Source organism: Plectropomus leopardus, chromosome 14, assembly GCF_008729295.1.
Source record: "Plectropomus leopardus isolate mb chromosome 14, YSFRI_Pleo_2.0, whole genome shotgun sequence".
Classification (NCBI taxonomy): Eukaryota; Metazoa; Chordata; class Actinopteri; order Perciformes; family Serranidae; genus Plectropomus; species Plectropomus leopardus.
Genome location: NC_056476.1, coordinates 6,349,493 through 6,372,848, shown reverse-complemented (window position 1 = coordinate 6,372,848; position 23,356 = coordinate 6,349,493). Strand labels below are relative to the sequence as shown.

The 23,356-nt window shown below is 38.3% G+C and overlaps 1 protein-coding gene across 2 annotated transcripts in view; it reads left to right on the top strand.

The window, feature by feature from the left end:
- Positions 1-264: 264 nt before the first annotated feature.
- The window catches only part of sos2 (son of sevenless homolog 2 (Drosophila)), a 42,873-nt gene continuing 19,781 nt past the window's right edge, over positions 265-23,356 (top strand). For both annotated transcript variants that reach the window (XM_042500218.1, XM_042500216.1), the window contains exons 1-5: positions 265-1,161; positions 17,448-17,573; positions 17,751-17,882; positions 18,289-18,453; positions 19,538-19,744. In XM_042500218.1, coding sequence (XP_042356152.1) covers positions 1,078-1,161; positions 17,448-17,573; positions 17,751-17,882; positions 18,289-18,453; positions 19,538-19,744 — 714 coding nt within the window. In that variant the 5' untranslated portion in view covers positions 265-1,077. The remainder of the gene's footprint in view (positions 1,162-17,447; positions 17,574-17,750; positions 17,883-18,288; positions 18,454-19,537; positions 19,745-23,356) is intronic.

Sequence of the window (23,356 nt, the reverse complement as noted above, 5' to 3'; positions counted from 1 at the left end):
CCTCAGGTTTGGGTGTGTTGAAAAGATGGATCTACTTGTTCGATAAAATTTTTCAACCTTTTTTTGTTGTTGTTGTAAACACTTACAATAGAAAAGCCACTTAATTAATGCTGCTTTCATGTTATATATTTATTTTTAAGTATTAATCTGATTTCTACAGATACGGGACTCATAATATGTAATGAGACAGAAGTCCAGCCTTGTTTTTCTCTGTCCAATAAAATGTGAAATTACGCAGCGTGCGTGCCTGACAGCGGACGCGCGTCGGCCGCAGCAGCAGCGAGCAGCAGCAGACAGACAGGCAGCGGAGTTGGTACGAACATCTTCGACTTCTCAAACCAAAAACACCTCGACTGCTCTTCAGCTGCCCCGCTTCACGGACATGCCCCGGACTCACCGTTGTTCCTCGGGGGGATTTACGTTGGATTTTTAGCGCCCGATCACTCCGGAAAAAGATGCCTAAACGTGAAGTAAACAGCGTAGGAGAAAGTGTGCCTTGTTTGGAGCTGAACGGGTCGTGTGCCACAACATAAAACTCGGAGCGCATCAAGGCCAGCAGCAGCCTGTAGCACCAGTTAGCTCTCCTGCTAGCCTGCTAACGTTACAGGTGTTTTAGGCAGCAAATACCCAAACCTAACTTGTAGCTGTAGTTAGCTGGCAGCAAGCTGAGCTCCAATGTCGTCACTTAACACTTGACTAAATGTGCCTATTATAAGCTTTTCGACAAACGCCAAGTAGCAAGTATAACACTTAGCAACATTGTTATTAGCCGTTAGCTTTTCAGTTAGCCGCTGTTTACAGCAGCAGCGGGCTAGCCGCACTAGCCGCCAAGCTAGCGAGTTAACTTTATAGCTACATGTGCTTATTTTATGTTGTAGCTCATATTTTGTTATTCAGCCCGACTCTGCTACGGACTTGCAGTGTGGTTTGGTGATATTCTTCGTATTTGCAAGCCGGACAGTTTGAGTTTTTTTCACCGTGCCTGCCCCGGACTGACCCACCCACAAGGACTATCTATCCGGGGCCGATGCTGACAGTTCAGCCCGGATCACGGCAACGCCAGGAGCCGCTACAGCAATGCAGCCCCAGCAGATATACGACTTTTCAAGTGACGAGAACAGTCACAAATGGAGAGGCCTCTTCGTGCAAGCTTTGCGGAAGGTAACATTGTGATTACTACTCTTACCAATCCTGACAAAGTCACTTAAACTGCATTCATAACACGTATTTCTATAGTGGAGATTCAATGAAGGTGCAAGTTTCCTTAGGGACTGTTCGTTATTTATGAGAGGGGGTGGGGTGGTGCTGAAAGGGGGAGTATTGTCAAATGTTTTTTAAGCTCTGGGAAGGGACGTATTATGTTTATTTTTGCTTAGGGCATGGATAAGCAACTGTTACTATCAATAAAGTCATTTTTGAACAAAAATAATCTTAAAAATCTGCCTGGAGCCTCAAAACATATTCATGCATGATGGTAATACAACCCATTAGGTATACACAGGCCTTTTAATATTTATAACAGGTTTAAATGAGCAGTCAGAAATATGATTTACTGTAATGTGGCTACTCTGCAGTAGGCTGGCTATGTATTAATTTTTTTTGGTACTGTAATTTTTCACTGTTAGCATCGAAAGCAAACAAATCTTTCCACCCACTACTAAATTCAAATTTTCTTCATACACATTTACATTTTTGGATGCCATAGGTAGGGTCAAGACTAGCCACTGCTATTGAGGATTTGGCAAAATTTAGAGGAAAAGTCACCAGGCTGTGGAAAAAATGACAATTTTTTTTTCATATAGGGCATAGGCTGCGAATTATTACAATTGGAAAGTGTAAGAATTTCTTCAGGCCTTTAACAATGATGAAAGAGAGTAAAAATGTTTTAAAAAAAAGAGACATTTATTCATTTTTATGGTTTAAAAAAAAAAAAAGTCAAAGACTTTGACTTTGAGAGGGAGTAAAGAGCTACATGTGGCTCCGGAGCTGCACGTTGCGTAGTCCTGGCTTAGGGGAAGTGCATACACCTTTAAATAGCTGTATTTTGTATTTGTTTTGTCATTAATTTATAAAGAAAACATGCCGGCATTTTTCTTTCTAGATTGCCAAAATTACACCACTTAATACAACAAGAAGTTGTAAAAACAGAAACTATTGTTGGATTTTCAGATTTCTGACTGACTGGATGAATGCTTCCATCAGAAAAAAATCCATTAACAAAACTGAGCTTAAAGTAGTGACATTTAATCAAAATCACAACATTTTCCATGTGTCATTTAAAGTTCTGCCAAAAATAAACAATTTGCGCAAACTAATCAGCACAAGGGGTGGGAATAAACAGGGCCCTCGATTTGATATTATCACAATACTAAGGTCATGAAAAATATTATTGCGATTCTTAATATTTTGTGATATGATTAGTGTTGTGATAATATATATTGCAATCTACTGTAATTTATTGCCCTTTTCAACTGTATATTAAGGTTAAACTTTTAAACCTGTTTTTATCTAGTATGTTAAAGTTTTCATCTTATTTAGATATTTTTTATTGCAGCAATATTTATCTAGTGGACTAAAAACACTGTTGATTTTATCCTTCAAGTAGGTACTGTATCGCCTGTGTATCGATACAATATTGCCACTCAAAATATCACAATACTACACGTTTTTTCCCCCTTTCATGCATGACAAGAGTAAAAAACAACATTTTTTTTTCAACTCCAAGATTTTTTTTTCAACTTTGTGCTTTCAAACATCAAAGGGTCAGTTAAAAAAATAAAAATCTAATAACTAATTTATAGTGGAGGGAGGGTCATACATTTTCCCTAAGTCACTGAGAGGTTTAAGGAAAAATATTTGTAGCTTTGAGGGTCACAAAAAACAAAACCAAACAAAGTCACAACTAACCCTCCTCCTCTGATGAATAAAGAACAGTCCCTTACTTGCTCAAACCTTTGTTTAAAGGTTGTCAACTTATCAATTACTTATCAATATTTCTTGATCACTACTCATAACAGCAGTCATTTGTCAATGTTGAAACTGCTGTCTTCATGTTCTGTGGCTGTTGACGTGTCTCAAGTGTATTTATTCAGAAAAATTTCTCACACAAGTTCCCCATAATGTCTTTTTTCCCCACAGTGTTTTTGAAGAAGTTGTTCACTTTTGACAAGTTTGCACAGATCTGTTGATAGTGTCATAGTTTTGAGGCTAAGCAGGCCTCACCAGTAACTAGCAGAGTGCTGATGTTACCTCAAAGTTAAATACCAGTGAAGCTGACCTGGGATTGCTGCCTTTTTAGCTGGAAGGCTAAAGACTCAAACATCATTTGACGTGGCATGTTGCTGCCAACGTATTTTATTTGTTCCTCATTCTGTCTAACAGTTAAGATGTCTCATCCTTGCAGAGAAGAAAAGAGACAATCTGTGGCTGTTTTATGGTGCTTCCATGTGAAGTTTCCATCCTTTTTCTGAAGAAATGCAACTTAATTCTCATGAACCCAATTCAAACTTTCAGAACAGGAAACATTTGAATTTTAATGTCCTTGGTCAGCAGGACTTACACGTATCAGTTCCTTATTGACTGTCCCTGTCTTTCTCTTTTCTTGCATCATCTCGGCTTCTCCCTGTCATCACCAGGTTTATTTTCTGTTTTCTGACCTCCCCCTGCTTCCCTCAGTCTTTGTACTCAGACTTGCAAACTCATGACAGTCTGGTACTCAGCGCTAACTGAAAACACAAAGTTATTTCAGCTCTTTTTGTTTTCACTGTCAACTCCTTTGAGTTGCCGTTCCATTATGTTATATGCAGAGCCACACTGTTTAGACACTGAAAGATGCACAAAGCTCTGTGTGCTGCTGTCCCCTTTGAAATAGGCCTGTGTGTAAACCCACAAGGTCCTGCAAAGATCCTTACATGTGTTTACGTTAACTGATGTGGTTGGAGCTCATAAGTGTCACTAATGGGTTAAAAGAGGGACACAGACTGTTGTGGAAAAGCTGTTTTGTGGAAAGTAGTGGTGTCACGATGCTGGAATTTCTAACTTAAGTGCAATATCTTGAAAACTATCAGTGTTTGCTATGTCAAGGAAAAATTGACATTTTGGCTGTAACATTTGTTTTTCTTTTGTTAAAGATAAATGTAACAAAAGCTATTACATAACAAAGGCGACTTTTGGCGGTTAGGAGCAGAGAACAGCAGAATGACTGTAGTAAACATTAACAATAACAGAGTGAGAAAGTGCAGTGATACGGAGTATGGAAAATGAGTATTGAAACCTTTTAAGATATTCAGAAGTGATATTTATAGATTGATTAATATTTAACTCTCTTGTTCTGCCCTTGCAATTTTGCACAGAATCAAATGATGATGGTGCTGTTATACTACCTCTAGTTTCGGATCAGAGGAGAGACCACTCTGTCCCCCCTTTCTGCAATCGGACATTATATACAGAACGGCGAGGCAGCGTAACGGCATCATATTCCCACCTTGAGCAGGCAGTGTAAATGAAGCTATAGACTCGGGCCACAGCGGCTAAACGTTGGTTAAATGATGATGTGATGACCTGCCAGGTACATATCTAAGAAGCAAGCACGTCATAACTTAACCAGTTCACTGTTGTGGTTTCTCTGTTTATGAGGCACCCATTCTTTCTTAAAACTCATCCATTGGTCTTTTTTGGCAGCCATGCCTTAAACCTTCTAACCCTTTGAAACCTGAGGAAATTTGCTTGATATTTGCTTGATGAAAACATAGAAAGAGGGCAATAGGCAATGACAAAAAAAGATTAGCAAGACATTTTTAAAAAGTACAAAAAAATCACCTGAGAGTAAGTTCGAAAACAAAAAATGAACAAACAAAAAAGAAACAGTTACGTGAAAGTGCTTAAAAAATCATATAATTCTAAATATGTTATTATGAGAATTATAATTGCTATTGCTATATTACTAATACTTTTTCCCCTTGACACTTTCCCTTATCTTTATGTCCCATGTCTTTGAAAGAAATCGCACCAATTCATGCAGGGTTCAAAGTTTAAATTCTTGCTAAAGGTGTCTGAAAGCGTCTGAAAAGTGATGTCGCTCCAGGTTTTAAGGGACTTTATCAAACTATGACAAAGCATTTTTATGCATTTATTTTAGCAACACAGAGTGCCTCCATAGACCTGTCATGGAATTAGCCATTTAGGAACAGCATGTTTATAAATAACACAAGCCCTTTTTGTGTCAGTTATCTGTAGCACGCAGTGGAGATGGTGTGATGAATCAGGTGAAACTGAGTGAGCAGGTGGTGGGCCGTGGTGCCGCGTTTTCATTGTCTCAACTTGTTACACAACTGCCGGAGGGAAAGCCTGTCAGAGATTGACGCAAGAGAGGTTTGTTATGGTTTTGACAGACTGTGACTCGCTGTTTTTCACAGCTGTCCTCCGGGGGGTTTCCTTGTCAGAGGGAGCCATGGTGGATGACTCCACCACTGAGAATGATTTAGATTATTGTTTAGAGGCAAGATTAAAGAAAACCTGTTGATAGACAGACGCAGTCTCAGAGCCGGAGCAGGGAAGTGACTTGTGATCAACCAGGGAGGTAGTTTAAAAAGTGTTGCCCTCAGCTGGTGGGATCAGTTGCAGAATTGCCTCATGAATGAGACAGACTTATCTACCTACCGTCTGTGTTTACCTGACATTTGACAGATTGCTGTGAAATCAGAGCCATGATAGTCAAGTCGAAACAATGAGTTGATTGGCAGATAATTAATAAACTATTTTGGTAATCAGTCATTGAAGTAATTCATCAAGCACAAAGGCCAAATATTTGTCAGTTGAACATTCTCAGATCTGATGATTTGCTGCCCTCTCTGTTTCACGTCATCATAAATTAGATATTTTTGTATTTAGGACTTCTAGTCAGATGGAAAATGCAGTTGGAAGACATCACCTTTGGTTTTGGGTATTTATAGTCTAAACTTGGGATGCACTGATTGTGAAATTCTGGGCTGATGCCAGTGTTTACAATAATAATTTGGCCGATAGCTGATGTTTTTTTCCCGGTTGCTGTTGTTTCTTTTGTCATTCAGTCCTTCATTACACTACCTTTGAACGAGCACAAATTTGAACATACAAAATCATCAAACAACTTAAAATATGTAACCTTCTTTCACATGAAGAATATCTTTTAAAAATGCTTCAGAAGTCTTTTTACTAATATAAAATATATCATTTTCCCTCTCTAATATATATTACGTATTGCTGTGAAAACAAAAAGAATTTCTCCCTCAAACAGCTGTATTATTCAAGTTTCTCAGCAAAAAAGCAAAGTTTTACAAGACTACATTTGAACACATCGTAATAATGTTATAGTTTACCTTCACATGATACAAATTTTTACTGTATAGAGCTTGAACGCACCATCATGTTACTCAATGCAACCTCCTTGTGCTGTAATTTTCGGCCACCAGCTGCTAACAGCTAACGTTAACTAGCTCTCCGCCTGTCGATTTGTTGTTTACAATGTAGCATTATAATGTAAAAAAGATAGTGCATCCCCTCACTTGTCAATAGTGAGTTTTACTGAATGTCATCATGGTTTCCGAAAACCCGATGGCAGTCAACAAGGTGAATTTTAGTCAATTCCAATGTTTGGCTGATAAATCTGTGCATCCCTGGTCTAAATGTTGAGATCAGTTTTTTCAAAAATATCAACAGATTAATAGATAATAAAGCAGTCATTAGTTGCAGGCTTGGATAATAGTACTTGGGCACTGCGTGAGCACTGTGAACTGTTTACATGTGACAAATACATGAATGATGAGGTGTGTGGTAAAGCTATGAAGCACCCGAAACTGAAAGTTGTAGCTTTAGGTTTCAGCTGACACTGATCATGAACCGCAGCAGCTCCAGTTTGAACCTGGTTGTAGACTGTTTCCTGTCATGTCTACAGTCTCACCAGCTATTGAAGGCAGAAAATATGCAAAATAAATGTTTATATTGTCCACAAGTTTGAGAATACTTTTTTCAAAAGTAAAATGGGCAGTTTTAATGCAAACCCTTGTGCAGCCGTCTGTGTTTCTGTCTGTGTCTTTGACATTTCACCGTGTTGGAGTTTAATGTTTGCCTCCTCGCTGCGTCTGTGTGTCCCGGCTATTCTTGATCACTGCGGCTTGCGCCCGGTGCTATGCAAGAGCGTCATTTAGCCTCCGACATGCCGGTGTTGATAATAACTGTGCATTCCCTGGGTCTGCTGTTTCACTGGCATCAAGAGAAAGGCCAGAGCTTCACTGGGTACAGTTTCATACCATGGCCATGTTGAGTTAGCGCAGCACGATGCTGCTGAGTTCACAGGGCTTCACGGGCCAACATTTAAAGCTGTGATTGGTCGGGTTACAAGCATGCTTTATGTTTGTGTGTGTGTTGCCTCCTTTATGTTCTCAGCCTGAGTCCTCGGTTAAATCCTGACAGGATGACCTCACAGCAGGCCACAACTTACAGCTCAGGTCTTTTTTCTTACGTTAACTTTAGTCAGTTGGTTATTTTGCCTCTTTAATCCAGTCTTGACAGAGCTGTTGTTACTTAGTACAAGCCTCCACTTCAGTGCTGCACTGTATGACGTCCAATCCTAATATAATAACAGATACTGCTCAAGGGTTCCCAAAGATCCAGAAAGTCCAGAGTTCATAAAGTATTTTTATTTCTCACAACAACAAAAAAAATATATATTTATAAAGCGCTTTGTCCCATAAAACGGCAATGTCGGGCACTTATTTTTATCTACTCTCATCTGTCTCATCTTTGATCTGTTGTCAAGCTGGATAAAGAAACTTTTATTTAAAGGAGCTGACTGTTGACCTGGTGACCTGCAGCCACTCTGCTGTGAGTTTAACTGGCAGGATTATACACTAAAAGAAGTTAAATTTGTCACTGCATTGGTGATTGCAACGTGTGCTCCATTGCTTGCAAGGATTTCAAACAAGAGGTAAATACATATTTATTGTAACCAGTTTAACTTGCATGCTTCCTGCAACCAATCACATCGTCATACCTGCTTCAAGAGCTGATTTGGATATTTTGAGAATGCAATTTTGTGTGCAGACTTGCAGTTAAAGATAGATTGTAGGTTTTTTATTATTAAGTTGACATTCGTAACATGACAGAAAATGACGGGATGGAGAGATCAGGAATGATAAAATGCATTAATGGTTTCCTGGGCTGGCTGTTGTCTTAACCTAAAGGGAATTATTTCTTTTTCTTTTTTTAAAATTTTAACATGGTTTATATTCTGATCTGCAGTGACAAGGGTGGAGGATAAACTTTAACCAAACAGGGCCGCACAATAAATTGACAATTATTAGAATCGCAGTGTTCATAAAGGTAAAATCTGTCACCACAACAAACCGTTGAAGCATTATGGTGCAACAGAGACGTCCTGACCCACATATTCTAGATGTAAGGGAAAATAGTTGTTTGGTACAGACCCTGCAAATCACAGGAACATCATTTTTATATTTTTCTATCAGTGATAAAACAAAAATTACCATTATTAATATAAATTACACTTCCGGCCCATGACGAGCCGAGTCCTTCAAAATAAAAGCACCATGGGTTCAACTTTGATTTATGTAATTATACCAATGCTTTATTTAACTTAACTAACACAGTACTTTATATTTTTACTACATTATTTAACATCACAACAGTATTTTATTAAACTTTATTGTAACAGTAGTTACACAACTTTATTTTATGGTATTCTTAATTAGTAACTGTAGTTCATTTAATTTTTATTTTTTATTTTACAGAAGTTTAGAGGAGAATTCATAATATCGAGATATATGTTGTGCATTGCTATATAGCCTAAAAATAGGATGATATTATTTTAAAGCCATATCACTCAGCCCTAGTGTCATGCAGCACTTTGTCATGTTTCCTGGATGACTTTTGTGTGTTTATTGCACAGGATGTTCCTGCTAACAGGTTGCACTTCCAACACACCAGCCCCGGTCATCCACAGTTTGGCTGATTAATGCACATGTTCTCCACAAACCAGAATATTGAATCCAGTGTGCGGACATCAGTTTATCCTCAGATGGGGTTCAGACGGAGGATGGGTGGATGCGGGCAGGCAGGGGTCACTGGGTCGGGTCAGACCAGGGTCACGGCGAGGCCATGTGCTGTCGACGGCACGTCTGCTAGCCATTGTCTTGATTATGTGAATGTGAGCTAAATGTCACGGGAGTGTGTGTGTTTGTCTGTGAATTTTTATTTCCTTGTAAGCGTGTTTGTTTGTCGTCTACAGCATGTCTTGGCACATGTGCCTCTGTTTCTGTTTGTGTTTATGTCTCTTTGTCTTTCTGTGTGTCTAGTATGTCTGCACCATGCATCTTTTGTGTGTGTGTGTGTGTGCGCGTATGTGTGTGTTTTTAATGTGTGTGTGCTTGTTGTCTCAGAGTTGATCTCTGGCCTATGGTTCCCCAGACAGTCTGGTTGTAATGGCAGATGATGTCATGGCATGAATCACAAACAGTGACACATACTCGGGTATAATAACAAGCCCCACCCCCACCTCTCCAACACACACACACACACACACACACACACACACACACACACACACACACACACACACGCTAGCCACATTACCTGCAACCTGAGCCTGATGCAGCCCCGTATACACAGCCAGGAGAATAATCAATTGAATTAGAAATGTTAACCCTGTATTAACACCGTCCGGCCTCTATTATTACCTCCAACTTTTGTTCTTTTGCCACCAGCACACACACAACACCTGATCCCTCTGTGTGTGTTGAGGCGTGCATGATTTTTTTTTTTTTTTTTACTACATTGCAAGCTGAGTGAAAGGTGACATGCATCTCATCATGGCACGTACACACTGACACAGACTCTGAGCAGCTTTTTAATATTTTGTGTACATGTTTCAGCTCCTTTTTACATGTACTTGTGGCATTAATGAATCTGTGTCAGTTTCCACGACTGATACTTTTGATGATGTCGCACTTTTGGAGTAATAATATCTTCTTTTGAGGTAAAATGTCTGTGGTTGAGAGATTTTGAGAAATGCTGTGTGAACTTTTTCCACTTGAATGATCAGATTTTTTTCCTTAACTTTCACTTCTGAGCGACACAGTCTGCTCCATTGTTCTCTGTCAGGTCTCATTATTGCAGTGTGTTGTGGTAGAGCATGTTCCCAATAATATGTTAGAGAAACTGTATGAATAGTGTGTAACTGACACTTATATTCATGTTTTATTCATTTCATAACATAAGCCTTTACAGATGGCTTGATCATGCCACCAGTTTAAAAATAGGGTTTAGAAACATGCAAAAAATCTATAATAATATACATTTATACCCCAGTTTTTACATAGATACTCTTGTCTCGTCCTGTATGATATCCTTCTGACAATTTCATAACCACTTTTGCTCTGTGTGTGGTGTGCAATTTGCACCATTTCTGCTATTATTGACCTTTTTTAATTGAATCTGTTGATTTTTTTTCATTCATCCAGTTTGTAGTTATGTTTAGAAAATGTAAGAAAATAAGGGGCGATTATAATATTCTAGAGCAAATGGTAATGTCTAAAAATTGTTTATTTTGGCTGATCATCAATCGAATTTTTTTTTTCATAAGTTATTAACCTTCTTCAATGTGAGGATTTGCTTCCTTTCTTTGTTTTATCTTATGAACTGAATGTCTTTGATTTGGTTTTGGACTGTTTGTTGGAAAACACTCAACATTTGAAGACGTCACCTAATGCTGGTTAATAGTGATGGACATTTATTTTTTGACATTTTATATTCTAACGATCAATCATTTAAACCAGAAAATACATTTTACTTTTAAAATTGTTTTATGTTATCCATTTATTTAACAGGGACTACACATGTAGGCATTGTTACATTTTAATAAAATATGCAACCGATGCAATATATGTACAACTCCTAGCTTTAGCTAAATTGTAGTCCTTGTCTGTGGTTAGGCTTTTAAGTGATAAAACCATATTGTATTGCTTTATTGAAAACCTAACATTACTTGTCGTTACTTCAAAACCTCACCTCAGTGAATTCGGGACAGATTGGTATGTGTACTAGTAGATAGTACCTGCAACGGCTGCAACATTAATACACATAAAAATAGTCAGCGCTCTCTCCAACAAAGACAAACCACTACTAATTAAATCTACATATGAATGGTTATGGAATAATCAAAAGTTGCAGCCCTGTATCGAATTCTCACATTCAAGAAACCATAACTAAGTGTGGCTTTAACATGTAAACAGTATTAACGTTGTTACCAGCAGATGGATTCATTAGCTAACCGTTTCTGTACTACTTCGATGATGCTGCAGCAGCACTGGTGATGGAGCAGATCCATTGGTCAATTTTCTTATGGAAAGTCCTGTGTGTTACTTTATTGACAGCAGAATTTAGCTCATTAATGGATCAGTTTTCTGCTCAGTGTGTGGTCTACTATTTGCACTTCATCTAGAAATGGAGGTACTTTTGTTGCTGTGAGGCGGTGTGGATGAAGCATTGACCAGTTGGATTTTTTTCTGGCAGTTTTTGTCTGTCTGTGAATCCTGGTTTTCCCTCGTCTGTCTTTGGCCCCGTTCCAGTCTGTGTGTAGTGTGAGCCTGCTGCTGCTGCTGCCTCCTCGTACACGCACATCAATACCTCTCAGTCTGCTGCTATGATCTGCTCTCCCCCGGGGGCTTCGCTCTGTGTGGGTAGAGAACAAGGCAGGCAGGAGGAGGGTGGAGGAGAGGGCTGGTGGTGGATGGAGAGGGGAAAGGGAGAGTGAGCGAGCGCTGGGACTTCCTGTACGTTAGCCTTTCCCTTCTTAATGGAGCTGACCCATGAAACTGAACACCTTAACATGGCACAGGAGGATGTGCACGAAAGCTTTACATATGATCGAGATACTGCTCGTTTTAATGTCTGCCTGCAAGCAGTGGTATAGTGGGAAATTAGTAAGCCTGCAACCGAGTATTATATTGATAATAGATTCATCTCTAGACTTTTTATTATTAATTGACTAATTGTTTAATCCGTGAAATGTCACAATTTTTCACACCCCCAAGGCAACATATGTATGTACTTGGGGTGCAACTAACTATGCAACTGTTTTCATCATCGCTTAATGTACTCATTATTTTCTTGATTAATCATTGAATTGTTTTTTCAGTAAAATGTCAGGTGATATTGAAAAATGATGACAGGTGACTTTTATCTGACAAACAGTCCATAAATCCAAAGCTGCTCAGTTTATTATCATGTATGTCTTTTTTGCTGTAAAAATTAAAAAACAAGTATATAACAATCAAAATAGTCGCCAATTTATTTTCTGTTGACCTGATTAATTGACTAACTGTTGCAGCTCTAATACATATACAAGTAAATATGTCTGTTGTGACAGATTTAGGGCTGCAAATAATCTTTAAATAAATTGAAAAATAATATAATTTCATTTTTTCATTATTGATTCATCTGCCTATTATTTTGTTGATAAGTAGATGATTTGCTTTATCAATAAAAAAATTGATCAAAATAAGATTTTTTTTCCGATACTGCCATCTTTACAATCATATATAACAAAACAACAACATTTTAGTGAATATTAAGGGTTTTACTTGATAAAAGACAATTAATGGATTATCAAATGTGTTTACTTTTCCGTTGATTGACTAATCAATTGATAGCTTAGTTATTTCAGCACTGCTCTTTGCTACTTTCCACCAGAAAAAAAGCAAATTTTTGATGCATAATGGTTGATAATTTAGATATTTTACCCCAAATATTTCTGGGAATCTGTTGTTTTGAGTAGATTCAGTTGCTACACATTCAAAGTAAAGAGGGAGGACATTTTGAGGTATTTCTGCCAGAGGAAAGTTGTTTTGCCTACCACGAGGAAAAACAGCATCTCATGTGTTTGATGTTTTGAGTGCTTTTCAAATTCAGGAGTTCCCCTGCTATTTTTTTCCAGTCACTTGCTTTCACTTTGCTCGAGCTTACTTCAGTGTCCGCTGCCAACTATATTAGACCATGTTGCATCCATCACCCATTAGGATCAAGTTTCAGTGGTACTGTAAATACTCTGAGCTGCAGTCATACCTGCACATGGCCCCGCTCTGCTTTCAGTCCTCAATTTAGACGTCGTCATCCAGCAGAACTGACATTGGGAGCAGCTCGCTCATAGGACGTCTTAAAATGTGATTTTAGAATAGAGATTCAATCAGTGAAATCTACTATAAATGAGGTTGCATCTAAGGCTGCATCTAATGATTATTTTATGATCGAGTATTCTGCAAATTATTCTCTTGATGCATCATTTTGTTAAGAAAATGGTGACAGGTGCCCCTTACAGTTATCCAGAGTCTGAAGTGGCATGTTTGAATATCTATATATTTCTAACCAACAGTCTAAAATCCAAAGACGTTCAGTTTATTATCATTTAAGACCAAGGGAACTCTAAAAGACTTACATTTGAGAAGCTGGAACTGCTGATTTTTCAAATACATTCAGTTTTACAAAGATACAAATTAAGGAATCCAGAAAATATTCATATTTGAGAAGCTGGAACCAGTTCATTTTGGGCATTTTTACTTGAAAAATAGACATTAAACAAATAGTTGATGATAAAACTTGTTGCACATTTGTTTTTATTAATTGACTATGGAGCTGGGGACTGAACTCAGTACTTTAAAGGGTACTGATCGGCTTACATCGCTACTACTTTGTACCAATTCATGTTAAATCAATCTGTGCCAGAGCACACCTGGGTGAGAACCGTGGGGCTTAGACGAGAGGCAGGAGCACCCGGATGCTACGATGGTTTTTGCGTCTGGTCTTTTTTCTTTTCTGTATTATATTAGTGATAACAACGTATCACTGCTAGACGAGTAGACACACACACTAGATTACCTCTATGTGTGATGAGAAAAGAGCAGAGGAGCAGAATTGTGTTTTAGTCTGCCACATCAACCCTTCAGCTTGTTCAAAAGTAAGTTTTTGTAGTTGAATTACACGTACTGGATCCAATATTGGTTCAAATGGAAACAGCACCCAATCCTAAATTTTTCACCACCTTTTCAAAAAGAAAATAAAAAGATTTAGGGGAATAAAACTGAGAAATCCAACACATTTTCACATTCGAGGATCTGGAACCAGTTAATTTTTTTGGCCATTTTGACTTAAAAACTTCCAAAAATTGTTGCAACTAATTATTTCAGCTCTTCAAACAGGAAAAAAGTCCACATTTCTACACTGGACTTTCAGGTGTTGTAGTACAACAACACAACAGAGCTGCTAATTTTCATTGGGGGTGACCCAATCCGATCTCAGAGATCGGATTAGAGACCCGGCTCGCCAGACTACAGATGTTCAGATAACTGAGACACAGACACGAAAACAACAAAAACTCCAGGGAGGATTTGTCATTTTGTACTTTAAATTTTGTTTTGGATGCAGTTTTTTGGGTTTTTTTTGTAAGTGTGCACTGGGACTTGGTATCGGCAGATACTCAATATTAAATTACTTGAATCAGGATCGGGGACAAAAAAATGTGAACGGGACATCCCTAGTTGCTAGTTGCATTTGAATTCACTTTCTATATGTTTTTTATTCAGATTAGATTCAGATTTGGGGTTTTTTGTTGCTTTGCGTCCCATCCTGACATTGTTGGAGATAGAAGACACTTGTTGGATGTGGGCCTCTCAGAAACGGGCCAACTATTCTGTGAATGGAGTCAGGGGAAACCCCCGTAGTTTCAGCGTGGTGACTCACAGCTCCTGGTGTCCTGTGGAATTTGGTCAAGTGCCTATTTGCGGTCCAGAGGATATATCTCATAACTTACTTCTGCTTTGATATGTATTTTTTCCAAAGTTGAGTTTGTACTTGTGGCTTATTTTTAACTATTCGGTCTTGTGAGTGTGCATCAAAACAGAAATGACGTACAGAAACGTAAACGGGGCCAGAGCTGGGGCTTCAGATTTTCCACCTCCTCTTGTTTTAAGTAGCATCTGAATGCGGTTAATGAATCAGGATTTGAATCCAAAAACAGATCGAGCAGAACAAGGGGGTCTTTTATAATCCCTCAAGTGAGAATGTCACCTTCAAATTCAACAACTGAACTCACACTTGAGACGGAGGGGACATCCTGCCCGTGGCTGCATCTCTGTTAAGTCAGAGCACAAGAATGCATGAGGCTCAGTCTGCGTTGACCTTTTAACTCTCCTCTCACATTCCTTTATCCGGGGGCAATGTTTTGTCACCATAATGCCCCACTTTACTATATGCCAGGGTAATTCCATCACTAGCATGTGAACAGGCCGGGCTTTTGTGAGTGGAGAGTAAATGTTAGGCTGTCTTTTCTATCCACCTCTCTCCTCTCCTTCTCTCCCACAGCTTTTTTTCTCCCCCTCTAAGTCTGCTTTGGGTGCTATAATAGTATCTCAACTGACAGCATTCCTGCAAGAGGGCACGGCCCGAATGACGACAACTTTTGGGAGGTTGCAGAGCGCTTGGGAGGGGGGGAGTTGTTCTTCTTCTTCTGCTTGTAGACCTGATGAAACCACACCTCTCTCTACTGTCTGCACCTAAAACCACACCTTCTGTCAGGCTGGTTCCACCCTCACGAGTCCCAATACTGAGAATGACTTCATAAATCACCGGAAAAGACCTTTTCAAATGCATTTTCCCCCCTTTTTTTTAAGGAGATGATATCTGCAGACAGATTTATAGGATAAAAGTATCTTGCTGCTTAATTTGGAGCTGAATAATTGCCTTGATGCAGATTGGATTTTAGTTTTATGCTGCCAGATTTTACACAAAGATGCTGGTGGATTTGTGTGTTGGCCAAAAGTGACAAATCTCGTACGCTTCGTGTTACAGCCGACGAAGCATTTCATATGTTTCATGTGTTTTCAATTGGTTTTCTACATTCCAGACAGCCATTTTCACTCTTCTGAGTGCAGTTAAAAAAGGAACATTCATACTTGAAACTTGTTGGAGAGACACAATCGTTCACAGTGAACATTGTTTATTTGTCCAATCCTATTCAGAAATAACAGTAGGTATTAGGGGTGTGTCATATCATATCATCCAGGATAATACAGGCATCATTTTTAATATGATGAGAAACATTCATATCATGATAATGGTAATATTTTGGCTTGTTGTTTAGTAGCTGAAGAACTGAGAGGTTTTTTGTTTGTTCAGTTTTTACTGAATATTTGAAGGCGAATTAAGATCTACAACTATAGCTTACCCTTTTTTTGCACTGCAATTGTACGTTGCTGAAATTAATAATAAACGTCAGTATGTTTGTCAAATTGTCAAAAATATGCAATATGCTGTTAACATCAGTACATGGTGATGTCTACCGTTTGCATGTAAGGTTTTTAGGGGACGTCTGTAATTTTCAGCTGCAAAAAATAAGCAGAATTACACTTAGATTACTTATTACTAAATTGTATTAACAGATTGAACAACTTCTGCACCTTTTAAGCTTAATGATTACATTGGATATTCTCAATAAGGTAGAAAAAAAAACTTCATTTAGACGCTTCACAACAGGCGGAAATTTGCACAAGTCAGTAAAGTTATGTTCTGATTTAATGCTTTGGGGCATTGAAATGCATATCATATGACTTTATTTAGCGTCTATATTAACAGCTGTGTTGGAATCTCTAATGAAAACTATTTCAATGAAGTTCAGAAATATTGCCCATGTAACCACAGCTAATGTCGAAGTGGGAATTTGGTTGTTTTATGTCTTTTAAGTCACAGTGAAATGTTGTTAAAGCGTGTTTATTATCCATTATGTGACATATTTCCCAGTCAATAATCATCTAGTTAAGAGGGAAATCCACATTTGATAAGATGCTGTTCAATAGCCAGCTTTTGGATGTCCGAGCTTGAAAGCAACATTGCAACATGTGTTGTCTTAGTGCCTCCTGCTGCAGTTAGTGTATTACCAAGAAATAATAATGTAAAACCAACCAAAGGTTGACTGTGATGGATTACTTAAAAACAAAAGTTTCATGCCTCTGCAAATGAATTCTTTTACACGGTTGTGAAATAAAAGGAAACTTCTTAATGGTATACTCTGGAAAGTATTATGAGGTATAATTTGTTGTTAATGGGCTGAAACTTGGAAAAAAACAAGCCAGTATAACCCTGTAGGACCAAGAGAAGGTCTTCAAACAGTCGTTGTCTGTACTTGCCATCTTGACGTCATTAAATGTGACCTGAGCTTCACTGAGGTGCATCATACCAGGTGTTGCCAACAGTTTCACATGTTACATAGTTACAGTTGACATCATGTGAAAATCAAAATCAACCCAATAAATGTTTTGTAGTTTTGAAGTTTACAGGATGCTCTTTCTGGTATCTTGCTTTATCTGCCACTCATGCCTCTTCTTATATTTCTCTCTGACTTTCAGGTACAGAAGCAGGTCCACCCAAACCTCTTGGCGAAGGAGGATGCCTTGCAGCACATCGAGGAGCTGATCCTGCAGCTGCTCAACATGCTGTGTGTGGCCCAGCCTCGCTCCGTGCAGGACGTAGAGGTACGGCATTCAACGGAGCATTTGAATATAAGTTCATAATATGTTTCAAAATGCTGTTAGGAAACACGTGCTGCTACAGATGCATCCCACATTACCAATTTAATGCTTGCAGCTTTCAATCATCTCAGTGCTTCCAAATGTATCAAGTGTTAAAGCGAGTAATTTCCCTCTTTCTAGGAACGCGTCCAGAAAACCTTTCCTCACCCGATAGATAAGTGGGCCATCGCTGACGCCCAGTCAGCCATCGAAAAACGCAAGAGGAGAAACCCCTTACTTCTCCCTGTGGACAAGATACACCCACTGCTCAAGGTAAAGACTCCTGACGGTCTCCCCATCAATCACTCCACACTCCAAAATTCTGATTTTTATTATAGCAACACGGGCAAGATAAAAGTTTAATATTGTCTTCCAGTTTCGCCCAAGTTTGTAGGTTGAAATGCTTCAATTCACATATTCTGGACTGTAGTGGTGTTCACATTCTTATAAGATGTAGTCAGCTTTGACGCAAGTGCCAGAAAATTGCGTTGGTTGCTGGGAAATATTTGTAATCCAATTTAGTTAACTGATTTGACATCTTGTATTCGACTAATTTAACTGCACTGAACTGTTCTGGTCCTCCATACAAGTTCACACAGACACTAAGAATCATTTTGAACTGCTTTTTAACCCACGTGTTATACTTAATGTTTTTATTCTGCTTGTTTCTCCTCAACAGGAGGTTTTGGGATATAAAGTGGACTACCATGTTTCCCTGTACATCGTGGCTGTGCTGGAATACATATCAGCAGACATACTGAAACTGGCGGGCAACTATGTCGGCAACATTCGGCACTATGAAATCAGCCAGCAGGACATCAAGGTGTCCATGTGTGCGGACAAGGTGAGTATCTGTGAGAAAAAAAGAAAGCTGATACTCATGTTCAGCACCCAGTAAGACAGATGCAGGTTTGAGGAATCTGAAGCCATTTTTACACACAGGTTGCGGTAGAGTCGCTGTGAATTCCATACTTCGTGCCGCCTTTCCATTTCTAAACAAAACCAAAAACAATAAGCCTCTAGTGTGACGTATAAATTATGCGTTTGCAGCACTTTATAAATAATAACAATGGCAGAACATGTATTATTCACCAATAAAACTGGTATAATTGTTCATATGAAAAATTCATATCCTGATAATGGTTGTTGACATAATGTCGTCACACCATTACACACAGCAACAACAAGCATGCGTATTTGCTACCAGTTGCTATTGTTTTTTACAAACTTGAAGAAATAAGAAATCATTTTTGTTCATTTTTTATTGAATATTTGAAGGGAAACTTTTATGTTAATGCTAACATGTAAAACTGTAGACTCATTTTGTTGCACTTCTGTGTTCTCAACATTATCATAAAATATTTTAAAAATATTTTTCTGTATTTTGTCATATCTTAAAGAATGTTGTTATAGCACTAAATACGCTGAAATATTGTGAGATTATTTTAGGTTCATGGCATGGCAATAACAATCATTTACCGTCTCTGTGAAATTGCGGCTGATCCTGTCCTCTGCTCAGAGGGTAAGGAGCTCCTGAATCTCATTTCTTTCCCTAATTTACGAACATTTTGGCCACCTCTTTTTTGAGTCAGCTGCTAACTGCTATCAGCTGCTTTTTACCTCCCGGCGATGAGTCGCACTCATAATACAGTACATCATCAAAATGTCCCAACTGTCCTGTCCATAATCTCGTCTTGTCCCGTTTAAACAGTTTTGTTTCGATGCTGTTACTACCGCCACTACCGACTTTAAAGGCAAGACAGCTCTGTCCCCCATTCTGTGATTGTACCTCTTATAAAGAACGGAGAGGCGGCATGACGAGTGATATTCCCTCCTTGAGCAGGCAGAGTAAAAGGGGCTTTTGAAACATCATAACGAAAAACTGCTTCAACTCTGATTGGTTGATCTCATCTGCTGTTTGTCTCCAGGTGTTGATGGACATGTTTGACCAGGAGGAGGACATCGGCTTAATGTCTCAGTGCACAGAGGAGCCGTCATCCTCTGGGGAGCTCACGTACGACGACCTGGTGAGGCTTGAAATCGCAGAGGAGCGTCAGTACCTGCGAGAGCTCGACCTCATCATCAAAGTGTTCCGCCAGCACTTCCTGTCCAACCCCAAAATCTTCACACCTCAGGTGAGGAGGCACACTTGCACAGTTAATTAAAAAGCTGTCAAAAATGCAATATTGCTTATTTTTCAGTTTGATTTTGATCAAAGGAGGACTGAACTGTCATTCTGTCAGATACTTAAACACAAAGTAAACTCTAATCATAACATCCTGTTTCACACGCTTTTCCCCCATGTGCTGAAAAGAGGATCTCAAACCACTAAAACCACTAGTTGGGACTGTGAGCAGATGCAGAAGTGTGTTTGTAAAACTCAAATGCTCCTTGTGTATGCACAAAGTCTCATATATTTCATTGTCTTCAGTTATATACAGCCTAAATTTCCCTATTATTCCAAATGTGACAATTCTGCATCTGATATGGGTTATATAAACAGCATATTCCATTTAAATATTCCGAATTAGGCCATTTTGCAAAATTAGCATTTTCCGATTAAGACGCTGGATATGCTACTATTATTTGGAATTTCCAAGCGTTATTTAGAAGCATTATGTGTTGCCACGTGGACCCCAGTGCATAATTTGGCCTAATTTATAAACATTTATAAATGCATTGTTTAAAAAATGCATGTAATTCGATACCCATCATGTCAATTGAAGTATTAATTCGCAAAAAATGCCACCACAATCAACGACCCACCATCACACCATAACAGATTTACTCACCTAAAGGTGTCGGACACTAATAAAAAGACTCTTGTGCTGAATGCAGCAGCTGTAGTGAGCTCACTTTAAAGCCAGATTAGAAACAGTCAAGTTTCCAGCTAACAGTTAAACTAATTACAAAGCAATTTCAGCTTAAGAACATTTAAAGATTACAACTGAAACTCTGTAATCGGCTAACTGGTGATCAGGAAAGCACTCGCAAATCCCCAAACAGATTTTGCAGTGTTGATTTATGTTATTAACCCACTGAAACCTGGATCGACATGGCTTTACTCGTGCTGCGTCCAGACACCTTCACAAGTATTTGAACCTTCAGAATCTGAGCAAATTGGTTTGCTTTCTTTTTCAAAGCACGGGGAAAAAGGCAATAAGCAACTTGGCAACAACTGTTCCACAAATTGCAAGAAATTAATAGATTTGGAAAATTAGCTGGGAAAAACATCCAAAAAACCACCATATTGAAAATGATCATGATTATATATTTAAAATTATTCTACTGAATTATTATTATTTTTGAGCTTATTTTTTACTTTTTCTAGTCATCATTTTAACATAATGTGGGTTTTTTTTCTAGATTTCAGTTAATTTTTCTTCCTCTTTTTTACTTTTTTTTTGGTCATTTCCTCTTTAGTTGCTTATAATCTTTAACTTATGTTTTTGCAAGACATCAAGCCTATTTGCTCAGGTCTGAAATGGTTAAAGCTGAAGACGAGACAGCATGACAGCTGTATTTTTCCTCTTTAAGTACTTTGAATATTGCTTTGACTCGACTAAAACGTCTCCGTTTAAGGTTCCACCAAGCTGCAGACAGAAAAAAATGCCAAATTACTCTCAAATGAGCTGAATTTGAAGATGTTTGTCTTCTCTGATGGATGACCAGACAGTCGGGGCAATCATCCTGTATGCAGGAGGTCACATACTCGAGTCTCGGAACAGCCGGAATCTCCGTGCCTGTTAAAAAGGCCCCAATAATTTTGTATCATCTCCTGAAGCACCACCCAAGCTCTCGGACCCCTCCAGTAAATAGACGTTCATAACTGTCTCGGAGGGTTAACCAAAGAAACAAATTGCGTCTATTATGGCAATTAAGTGCTCTGAGTCCTCTGAAAAAGAAAGAAAAAGTATGAGTAAGGAGTTGAACAGTAGGTTGAGAAGAAGTGAATGGAAAGTTGAGTTTAATGGGTCGCTGTGGCTTTGCATATTTTGGGTTGGGTAATTTGTGGTATCATTTGGGTGAGGAGGATAAGCCTTTGTGAGGCCTACTGGAATGCAGAACATGTAATTATGTTGAGACAGGAACAACATCTGCAGCCCTCGCCAAAATAACCTCAATTATGTCTGTTGAAACGCAGCATAATCTGAAATTACTCTGGAGATGTCAAGAAAGTGTTACGGTCAAATAATGACAGGACTGAACTTCTATTCAGACTTAAGCAGCCGATAATCACTCGCTGCTATTTTAGGGCTCTTCTCGTCGGCTTGACTAATGATTTCCTCGGGCAAATTGAGCCTGTTGTTGTTTAGAGCTCATTCTCGCTACTGTTTTTTTTAAGCGTTTGTTTATGCAAGGGAGGAAGGCCAAGAGTGGGAGCTCTTTTAGCAACACCCTGCGTCACGCTCCGATGGTTAAACACCTCCAGTGTGTTTACGTGCACTAAAGTAACCCGGTTATTGTTGGTTACCCGTGGTTAGATTATTTCTTTAACATCAGTTCTATTTTTTTAGGCTGGCTTGTATCGGTCTGTCTTACCATCAAAATTTTGTGGTTAATACTTATTCTGTTTTTTAAGATCCACTTTTGCATATTTCCTATTTTGTTCTTGTTTTTGTTTCTTTTATCAAATTGTAAAATACATTACATTTGTTTGAAAAGTTACATATAAATAAAATTTGATTGATTCAGTTAAAGAAAAACTTTATTTCTTTTATCAGTGTAAGGCAGGCTTTTTGAAGTCTGATAACTGGAATTGCTTTTACGTTGTTAAGATTTGGGCAAATTCATTTGTCATTTTGCATTTGTACCCATGGATTCATAGACAGCTATCTGTGGATTAGTTTGATACTGACAAACACATGATGATGAACACATGATAATTGTCAGACATGTTCAAGATTTACGGGGAGTGTCTTTTTTTTAATCGTTATTATAATTTTTTAGGGAATTTATTGGAATTTCAAATCTGGCCAAATCAGTGACAATACTGCAATAATAACATCATCATCAGTGCCTTTGCGTCACATATCTGTGGAGGTGAACCTTACAGTTTAATAAACCTCTCATATACTGTACGGGATTGAGGGGAACATGGTCAATAAGTTTGATGTTGCTGACTGAAGCTAAAAGGGAATTTTTGGACGGGAATTTTACAAGAATGTATGTGCTTTTTAAAAAACTTAGGACTGGAATTTTATTTCTGTGGTAACAGGGTGGCGGAATAATAGAAATACATTCAAAATAATGAAACTGGGAGTTCGACTAAAACTGAAACATAAATAATATAAGTATTATATTAAATCAGCGTAAATTAGTAGATTATCACTACACCGTCACTCTAAAAGCTCCAACCAAGAGAGAGAGAGAAAAAAATGTCATGAGCTGTATTTGAAATTGCATGCAAAAATACTTTTCATACTAATTAATGACAATATAAAATTTAAACTGCATAGTATGAAGATTTTTAATACACTCGAAATTTCTGAGTATTAGACATTAGCTTGGTGCACATGCTTAACCGGCCCAAAATGTGTTGTTGCTGTTGCTGCAACTGTGAGGCTGGCAGTTAAAATAATTAAAGGTTGGATGACATAATTACGAATGATGGCGAGTGAGCTTAAGGTACGGTTAAGAGAGTGTTTATGAGAGAAAACATATTATTCATATTTTTAATTTGCCTTAATATAACACTAGAAAATACGAAATTGAGTGGAAGTGGTAAACTTGATCAGGATTATTGT